The sequence below is a fragment of the Erpetoichthys calabaricus genome, chromosome 3, assembly GCF_900747795.2.
Source record: "Erpetoichthys calabaricus chromosome 3, fErpCal1.3, whole genome shotgun sequence".
Taxonomy (NCBI): Eukaryota; Metazoa; Chordata; class Cladistia; order Polypteriformes; family Polypteridae; genus Erpetoichthys; species Erpetoichthys calabaricus.
Window position 1 is genome coordinate 291,221,265 of NC_041396.2, and position 10,178 is coordinate 291,231,442.

The 10,178-nt window shown below is 42.1% G+C and overlaps 2 protein-coding genes across 2 annotated transcripts in view; one reads left to right on the forward strand and one right to left on the reverse strand.

Moving 5' to 3' along the window:
• Positions 1-2,574, reverse strand: part of aaas (achalasia, adrenocortical insufficiency, alacrimia) — a 137,036-nt gene extending 134,462 nt beyond the window's left edge. Inside the window, exon 1 of the mRNA XM_051924357.1 lies at positions 2,552-2,574. The gene's annotated coding sequence lies outside the window, so the exon portion shown is untranslated. The remainder of the gene's footprint in view (positions 1-2,551) is intronic.
• LOC114649090 (transmembrane protein 106C-like) overlaps positions 1-9,866 on the forward strand; it is a 34,028-nt gene extending 24,162 nt beyond the window's left edge. The window contains exons 6-8 of the mRNA XM_028798521.2: positions 3,732-3,781; positions 8,834-8,887; positions 9,450-9,866. Of these exons, the coding sequence (XP_028654354.1) occupies positions 3,732-3,781; positions 8,834-8,887; positions 9,450-9,576 (231 nt within the window). The 3' untranslated portion in view covers positions 9,577-9,866. The remainder of the gene's footprint in view (positions 1-3,731; positions 3,782-8,833; positions 8,888-9,449) is intronic.
• The last annotated feature ends 312 nt before the right edge of the window (positions 9,867-10,178 follow it).

The following is a 10,178-nucleotide window of genomic DNA, read 5'->3' on the forward strand; positions in this document are numbered from 1 at the left end:
TCATTTCCCAGTCTCTGTATTGCGTACGCATGGGTCAGAGTTGGTGTAAATATACGCACATTTGTCCATCAAGTTTTCTTCTGTAAATCCCAACGTTTGCATATGCCTATTTCAAGACTCTTTTTGTGTGGATGCAAGCTTTATAATTAAGGCCTCAGGTCAGAACTAGTATGGATAAGATCCTGTTATGTTTCAAATAATGCCAGCTGAGAACTGTAATGGTCCAGTTAGCTCCACACTTCCCTGTCACTAGCAGGAGCCTCTTGAAACCTGGCACCATCCATGGTCGTGAACCGAGATGAGCCAGGCAAATGACTACACACACTTCTAGCAAGGAGTTGGCGTAAAAGTGCTCAATGCTTTTATTAAAACAGAACCAAATAAACAGTGTCCAAACAGTGCATTGATCAAAGTCATCAATAAATAATCCATAAAGTTCAAAGTGAATGTAGAGGTTAAAGCAATCAAATAAATGATCCATTAAAATGAGCTTACAATCCCAAGTCAGGAGTCGGTTCCAAAAACTGACAATCCCAGGAGCATCCTTCTAAAATCGACAGCACAGCCAACATTTTATCACAGGCTCAGGTCACTGCTGTCCCATGGGCTTTCAGCACTGCGTCACACACCTCACCTCGTCTTGCCCCTTCGTCTCTTGCTGCTACTCCTTGGCCTTACGTGGGAGCTCCCTGTGAACATTGGGCTACCCCAAAAAATGTTCAGTTGGAGTGGCTCTCTTCAGCCCCCTTGAGTGTCATCCTTGTGCTCCTCCTAGGTGCTCTCCTCCCAGCTGCCTGCCTCCTTTCCTCTGCACCCTTGCATTCCCTGATCCTGCCACTTTCATTCACGCTCTCTCTTCCCTCTTTAACCTCCTACAATCTTTTGTTCTCTCCCTTCCCTGTGCTGTGCAGGCTCCTTTATATAGCCTGATCGAGTGCAGATGTGACCCGAGGTGTGAATAAAGCACCTGACTGATCCACTCGCAATTGCATGTGAGTGTGTGATCCGCAAAGCATTGCAATCAACCCCAGATCAGAGCCGTCATATGTACACTTGCACCTTTTTTTGAGCCTGCATGCTCTAGGGACGCGATTACTTACAGTATTTAAAAGCCTGCACAGTGCCACGGACCACTTATCACAGGAATAAGTATGTGACAGTGCGGGACCCACTTCTGCTTTGGGAGCCTCTTGAACTCAACACCATCAATAGTCATGACCAGGATGAGCCGGCAAATGAGGACAAACGCACACAAAGCAAGGGGTGAAAAAGTACTTTATTCAAAACAGTCCAAAGAAACAAATGTTCCAAAGTGCAGTGCTCCTTCCATAATAAATAAATTTCTCTATTACTGTATATAAACAAAAATCTTGGGTCGAGACGTGACCTTCTCGGGAAAGACACTTTGACGTCCCACAAGAAGAACCAATTTAAAATAAGATCACGGACATCTAACCTCTCAGTTGCTGGAATGCTTTTGGCAGACGCACTTATTGTGCTCTAAGCTCTTAAAAATTTTATACATTCTAGATTGCACGTCAACAACTAAGCGAAGAAAAAAGAGCAGCGCATCGAAAAGAGACCCAAAAGCGTTGGAGAGAAAAGAAGGCAAAAAAGAACAATAATAATCTAAATGCAAATTCAGAAAATAAGGAAAGTAATAATCAGCCCGGACCAAGTTGGACTGAAAACCTTGTAGGTCCAATTGAGGTCAGAAATAAAAGACTTCATAAAGACGTTCAAAAACATTGGCGTGATACACATACAGAGCAAGTTACAGATTATGAAAGCAGTGGAATTCGAAAGTATCAAAAAAAAAAAAAAAAGTAAAGATCGCATTAGCACAAACAAACGGAAATTATTACTCGATGAAATAATGGAACAGCAAAAAGAGATTGAATATATGGACATAGGTGATATGACAGAAGTATGTAGATATTGTAAGGCTTTAAAGTTTAAGTCAGAGACTTGCAGATTGTCTAATTCATGTTGCCATCAGGGAAAAGTAGTGTTTCTTCCCAGTGAAGAGGCGTAACTACGGAAAATAAAAGATTTGTTGTTTAGTGAAAGTGAAATCCACAAACACTACAGGCAAAATATCCGAGTCTACAATAATCTTTTCGCGTTCACATCATTCAATGCACAAAACGTAGATTTACACAATAATGGACCATAGGCTATGAGAATCTGTGGTCCTGCAACAATTAAAGCTATGACAAGTTTAATTTTGAAGAAACCACAATTCGGTCAGGTGTATATTTATGATCAGGGAGAAGCGATGCAACATAGAATCGAAATAGTATATAACAATTCCCATGAAAATAACAATCTTTTTAAATTGCATATCCGGTTAACCAAACCCGGGGGTGGGCGAGCGAAGCAAACGGTGCCAGTCTGTGAGTTTAAAATCCAGATTAAAACGAGTTAAAAACAAATGACCATCGGGTCCTTCAAATCTTGCCTAACAAGCCCAGCACCTCTCCAATTCTGTCTCCCCATCTCACCCATTGCTCGCTTAACTGGTGAAGACACTAGTAGCCATGGTCCTTACCTCCCGACCCCCGTCTTAGCCGCCTGGAGTGGTGTCGGCCAGACTGCTTGGGATCGGTTGTCTTCCAGTCTTCCTTCAGGCTCTTGCAGTAGTCACTCGGATCCCAGGGGAGGACGCCACCTCGATCACACCCACTCCTTGAAAATTAATCAGTGGGGACGATCTGACCCAAGAGCACCAATCCCTTGCTCCCCCCCGGCAGGCTTCCGGGCTCATCCTGCCGCTCTCCCCAATGCTGTTGTCACGGTTGTCTCTCAGTCTCGTTTGTTTTCTCTTTCCGATCTGTCCTTTTTTGGTTTCTTCCTGGTGTAGCACTTGGCTTCCTTTATAAAACCAGGGATGTAGCACAGCTGCGGCAATCTTCAGCTCCCGGTGCCAATTAGGGTCACGGGCAATCCAGCACCTGTGTACTGAGTGCAGAGCCGTCTGCTCCCACATCACGAACATGAGCCACTCTCGCCACACCCCACACTAATACACAAGTGCGGTAATTATTTATTTAAAATACGCCAATCAGCCGCGGACGTCGCTTTACCACACAGTGTAAACTAAGAACTAGAGGCCTTCACATGCAAGTAGTGAACGTGCAAGAAGAAAAATAAGTATGCATTAGCCCACGGTCTATAGTGAAAAGCTGAGCTGTCAGAAATTTCAAGGACATAAGTCATGCCTAAACAAGATTGTTCTAAGGGCATAAGGAATGAACATGACACAGGAGTCGGCCCTACACTATGACATCACAATGGTCCAAGTAGTGCGTAAGGGAAGCCCAAAATAAATTCAGGCTAATACAGAAAACTCTCTGTCATTACATACATTAAGAGAGCATGCTAGATCAGAGACCGATCAGCCTACCTGGCAGTCTAGCATTAGCAAGACAAGCAGCTCCCTATCCAGGTTGTATTGGTGGTATGTTGTCACACTCATTAATTTGCTTCTGTTTTGGGCATAATTAGAATGCTTGAGATAAAGAATGTTAATCTGTAATGTATGAATACAAGTTTAAACCACATCTCCTACTTGTTCTGGTTTGTAATGGTCTGTTAAGCATGTGAAGGATTTGGGACGTTCTGCTCAGGTCTAAAAGTGATACTAGAGCCCTTCTCAATCCTTTCTCTAGCCGCTCCTTACAGCTGGCCTTCATAGGGCCGTGCTTAAGATGTTTTTTTTTTTTTTGCAGGTGAACTTTACAGTCGATATGGAAATTGGCAGCAGCTTGTCATTTGTCTAGTGAGTAAATTAAATATGGAAATCTATATTTTGTTCTACATTTCAAGAGCTCGCATTGAGCTTTATATTCTTTTCTGCTTCAACTACTGCACGAAGGGGCCAATGTGGTTGTGGAAGCCCACAGGCGTTGTAGACCTTTGTTTTAAAAAGAACGCTTTGTGTTTTTGTTTTTTTTCGCCATGTTAAATTCATTCCTGACACCAAGTTAATAATTTTTCATGTACTTTCAGTACATTGTTGTGGCGTTTTGATCATGGGTTTGCGGTTAGTGTGATATGATTCATTAAGTACAAGGAACTACTGTATATCCATGTATAGTGTGTGGCCATAAGGGGGTGCCACAGAGCCCCAAACAGCAGACACAACTCAGCCAAACACAATTTTAGGTAAAATAAAAGGATGTTTAAAAAGAACTTTAACCCTTACAGGGTTAAATCAGTTCATCACAATAATAATACATACAATTAGTCACGTTCTTCTTTCCTTCCACCACTCCTCCATGAGTTTTGCCCACCTCATCTCGACTCTTGGGGACCGTAGGGACAGCGTTCCCCTGAAGCTCCTCATGGCGGCACCGGATTACCCCAATAGGGCTGCCTCTTGAGACTACAGCTCCCAGTATGTCCTTTGGGATTACAAATGGGATTTCCCCCAGAGGGATGCTGTCACCTTATGTACAGGTGGACTGCACGGTCCCAGAAAGCAGCCTCCCTCTGTCCTTCCATTATAGTAGGGAATTAACCTTGATCCCTGTGGAGATGCCAGTCCATCCACTCCGACACTTACAATTGTATATGCTGGCACTTTGTGTTCAGAATGTGTCTTTTAACCCCTACATTTCATTAATATCCTCTGACTAACTATTAAATGGGAGACCATCTGGAAAAGCTTGGGTTGCTGCTGGAAGAGTTGTTGGTGAGGCCAGCAATGGGTGGTTACCCTGTGGTCTGAATGTTGATCCCAATGTCCCAGTGCAGTGTTGGGGACACTGTGCTGTAAAAATGGCGCTGTTCTTCGAATGAGATGTAAAATCAAAGTCCTGACTCTCTGTGGTCATAAAAGATCTCTGGTTATCCTTTATAAAGAGTAGGGTGTATCCTGATGTCCAGGCTAATTTGTCCCCCATGTCATAGTCACTCTGGCCCCCTAAACATCCTCTGTCTCTAACTGGCTATCTCTTTCACCACATCTCCACCTAATAGTTAATGTGTGATGAGCATACTGGTGCAAAACAGACAAAAAAAATGGCTGCCACCGTATCATCCAGGTGGATGCTACTACTAGTGGTAGCTCAAGTAGATAGATAGATAGATAGATAGATACTTTATTAATCCCAAGGGGAAATTCACATACTCCAGCAGCAGCATATTGATAAAAAAACAATATTAAATTAAAGAGTGATAATAATGTAGGTATAACAGACAATAACTTTGTATAATGTTAACATTTACCCCCCCCCCCCCCCCCCCCCGGGTGGAACTGAAGAGTCGCATAGTGCGGGGGAGGAACAATCTCCTCAGTCTGTCAGTGGAGCAGGACATTGACATCAGTCTGTCGCTGAAGCTGCTCCTCTGTCTGGAGATGATACTGTTCAATGGATGCAGTGGATTCTCCATGATTGACAGGAGTCTGCTCAGCGCCCGTCACTCTGCCACAGATGTCAAACTGTCCAGCTCCTTGCCTAAAATAGAGCCTGTCTTCCTCACCAGTTTGTCCAGGCGTGAGGCGTCCCTCTTCTTTATGCTGCCTCCCCAGCACACCACCGCGTAGCAGAGGGCGCTCGCCACAACCTTCTGATAGAACATCTGCTGCATCTTATTGCAGATATTGAAGCACACCAGCCTTCTACGGAAGTGGCTCCCCACTCACTATGAAAAGTAATAATAATAATTGTTTACATTTAAATAGCAAAATTTAAACCCCACTTAGTACCCTGTCAGCGTCTCTGCTTCTCCATAACTGTTAATAAGACATAAGCAAACATCAGGCTGTGGCACTGAAAAACATGAGGTGTTGCAGAAGGGAGCTGTGCAAATGTGTAGTTAACCAGGAAGTCCCGCACTATCCTGAACATCAGAACAGCTTGGCCACCAATCCTTTGTTCATCTCATTTTTTGCAAAATATGAGGTCACTTCAATAATTATCTACACTTTTGTGGTACAGTAATCCCTTGCTTCGACTTTTGCTGCTTCACTCTATCGTGGATTTTAGATGTAAGCATATCTAAATATATAACGCAGATTTTTTTGCTGGTTCGCGGATTTCTGCGGACAATGGGTCTTTTTATTTCTGGTACATGCTTCCTCAGTTGGTTTGCCCAGTTGATTTCATACAAGGGAAGCTATTGGCGGATGGCAAAGAAGTTACCCAATCAGAGCACACGGTTAAGTTCCTGGGTACTGATTGGCTCAGCGACGGAGCGGCGAATTCGATTCTGCTTTGCATTAACCAGGAAATCTTGTCTCGCTCATTCAGCATCAACGTGTTTCGCTGTGTAAAGAGTTAACTTTTGTGCATAGTCAAGCCCTTCGTTATGTCTCCAAAACGATCTGCTCCTGCTACTGCTTCAGGGGCCGTGCCTAAGCGCCAACAGAAGATGCTAACAATTCCCGAAAAGGTAAAGTTTTGGATATGTTGAAGGAAGGGAACAGCTACGCTGCTGTAGGACGCCATTATGGCATCAGTGAGTCCATGGTTCTTTTTATTTAAAAAGGAGGAAAAGAATATAAGATCTACTGCCGCAGTGTACTTTAACCAGGGCACGAAATGAGTCGCAAGTGGACGTAATAAGGCGGTAGTCTGCTTTAGGGATTTGGATTGAAGACTGCTGGAAGAAGAACAACAGTGGTGCTACACAGTCGCCTGAAGAGGAGTCTCCTTTAGAAGACCTGTAACGCTCTCCTTTGTCGTGCAGTAAAATTAAACTCATCGTTATCAGACAAGTCGTCGTGTCATTGTTGGTGAGTAACCATAATTAATTTTCTACGTACAGTACTTAGTACATGTACGTATGTTTAGTGTCACTGTACACACATTTTACTGTATACAATTTTTCTTGCATTGTATGTATTTATTGCTGGTGGCCTGTCTATCGTAAGGCTGTAACATATGTGATATCGGAGACGCTTGATATCTTTAAAATAACATTTAGGTTTTACTATATATAAACTGTGTTTACATACATAATTTCAACGAATCCTACCTAATATCTAAGAGAATACAGTAATCCCTCCTCCATCGCGGGGGTTGCGTTCCAGAGCCACCCGCGAAATAGGAAAATCCGCGAAGTAGAAACCATATGTTTATATGGTTATTTTTATATTGTCATGCTTGGGTCACAGATTTGCGCAGAAACACAGGAGGTTGTAGAGAGACAGGAACGTTATTCAAACACTGCAAACAAACATTTGTCTCTTTTTCAAAAGTTTAAACTGTGCTCCATGACAAGACAGAGATGACAGTTCAGTCTCACAATTAAAAGAATGCAAACATATCTTCCTTTTCAAAGGAGTGCAAAGCAAGCAGTCAAAAAAAAAAAAATCAATAGGGCTTTTTGGCTTTTAAGTATGCGAAGCACCGCCGGTACAAAGCTGTTGAAGGCGGCAGCTCACACCCCCTCCGTCAGGAGCAGGGAGAGAGAGAGAGAGAAAAAAAAAAGTCAAAAATCAATACGTGCCCTTTGAGCTTTTAAGTATGCGAAGCACCGTGCAGCATGTCTTTCAGGAAGCAGCTGCACACAGCCCCCCTGCTCACACCCCCCTACGTCAGCGAAAGAGAGAGAGAGAGAGAAAGTAAGTTGGGTAGCTTCTCAGCCATCTGCCAATAGCGTCCCTTGTATGAAATCAACTGGGCAAACCAACTGAGGAAGCATGTACCAGAAATTAAAAGACCCATTGTCCGCAGAAACCCGCGAAGCAGCGAAAAATCCGCGATATATATTTAAATATGCTTACATATAAAATCCGCGATGGAGTGAAGCCGCGAAAGGCGAAGCGCGATATAGCGAGGGATCACTGTACAAAGGGTTTATGCTGTATAACTGTGCGGGAAATGATTACAAGAGTGTGGGAAAGTTTATAAGGGCTTAAAATATATGAAAATAACCATATAAACATATGGTTTTCACGTCGCGGATTTTCACCTTTCACGGGGGGATCTGGAACGTAACCCCCGCGATCGAGGAGGGATCACTGTAATTTAATTTTGGTCTGCTGTATAGCTTACACCAGAGGTCCCCAACTGTGGTCCTGGAGGGCCACAGTGGCTAAAGGTTTTCATTCTAACCCTTTTCTTACTTAGTGGCCTGTTTTTGCTGCTAATTAACTTCCTTTGAATTAATTTTAATTGTTTTTTTTTTCAGATTTGTTCCTCTGAATTGTTTAATTTCTTTCCTTAAATGGCACCCAATCAGAAATGAAATGTGAAGTGAGTGAGCCAACAGAAGACCAACTAAGTCAGGGCCTCAAACTCCAACCAGTTGCTTAATGAGGTGCTGAGTCTTGTCATTAATTAAACTTGTTCTTTAATTCCATGGCTTGTTGCTGCTCTCATTGTGACATTTCTAAAATTGTTGATTTTCTCTTTTCTAAGAGCGCTGGTCAAATGTTTTGGGGACCTGAGCAGCTCAACATTCCTAAGACAGCCATCTTTCTTTATTTTCAGATCTCATATGATGGTCACAGTTTGCTGGTCCTGTTTTGGCTCATTTTGTATCTCATTATTGTTTGGTGGCTAATTAAGGAAAAACAAAACAATTAAGGGGTGTGCGTCTTCAAGAGCAAGTCAAATAATATTAATTCAAAAGAAGTTAATTAGCAGCAGAAATGGGTCACTAATTAAGAAAAGGGTTAGAATGAAAACCTGCAGCCACTGCGGCCCACCAGGACTGTTGTTGGGGACCCCTGGCTTACATGGCTTGAGGTGTGGGGGGGACAGGTTGGGTGGGAGGCATCAGTCTGTGGTCACAGTGGTGAAGTTTCAATTTTGATCGAAAGAAGGCGTTTGGCACTTTGTGTCCAACTTGTAAAATGCTCTTGGTTGTTTCTTCACAGCACATTCTGCACGATGCCCACAGTTAAGGTGCATAACATCGTAGTGTTTATGCAGTAAGTATCATTGTTTTATTCATTTAATGTGGGTGATGTTTGGGTAACTGCACCCCTTTGAGTGTTGATTCCTATCTTGTATCTCCAGATTACACTTTGAGTGGTTCAGATTACAGGTTCAGTGGTTGTTAGCTTTTATGGTTGATTTATTTTAAACATTTGCAGTGTAGCATGTTTTTAATCAGTCTTTTTAGTTTTGTTAAAATTCTTATTTTATATATGTATTTTTTAATTCAGTTTATTATAATGAGTTTGAATATTTATTAAAATAACCTTCAGTACAACTTCTTTACTTCATTATATAGTAGGTAGTGAGAATGTCCAAGTGCCTCTCATTGGCTGTTTTACACATTAGCAGACACAAACACTGCACTGTTCTTGTACTAATCTACCCTCCATGTTAATATTGTCATACTCCAGGGCACAGGTGAACTCTAGAAGGAGACTTTGAAGTGTTTGGTGACTTTGTTGTCTCTAACTTGTACTGTAATAAGCTTCCTAGTAGAGTTTAAGGTATTAATTATTTTGTTACTTGATCTCTCTCCACTTTACTTCATTTCAGGACCTCTGTGAAGACCTCTTATATGGTTAGGACTACCCAGAAGTCTTTGGAATCGTACCGGTACATTGACTGTGGTTCAAACTCGACAGCACGCAGTGGGTATCCAGTTCCTTTTGTAGCTCAGTGAGAGGCTTGCTGGCGGCTGCAGATAAAAGCCACATGTTCTTGGAATCGGAATGAGCTGCCAACCTGCCTTTTTTGTGAACATCCATGCCACTCTCTTATGATGTATGGTGGCACTTTCTGAGGGACTGACTGAGGCTTTCTCAGGACAGACTAAGTATTGAGCATGTTTTCAGAATTGGTCAGAGTCAGCTTTCTGTTACAAAAGATGTGTGTCATGCTGCAGGGGCATTTCTTTTTCTTGATATGAATGGACAAACAGTATATAAGATTAAATATTTGGTGTTCAACTATTATAGTTATCTTGTTCAATTTCCTTGATGCAAGTATTTATTTATTTAATAATCGGGAGTGGTCTCCCCTGGACTTTCTCATATACTCAGATATGGGGTGGATATTTGAGAAGTAAACTGCAAGAAATGATTATATTTTTATATTATGTACATTAAAGGACCATCAACAACAAATCAAATTAAATTAGTAATATATTGAATAATTGTTATAAAAGTAAAGTTGAATAAATCTGACTCTGCAGCTGCATGAATTAAAGGTAAAGTACCACTTCTGGTTAGCGGAAATAGCTCAAAAGTTGACAGATTTCTATGT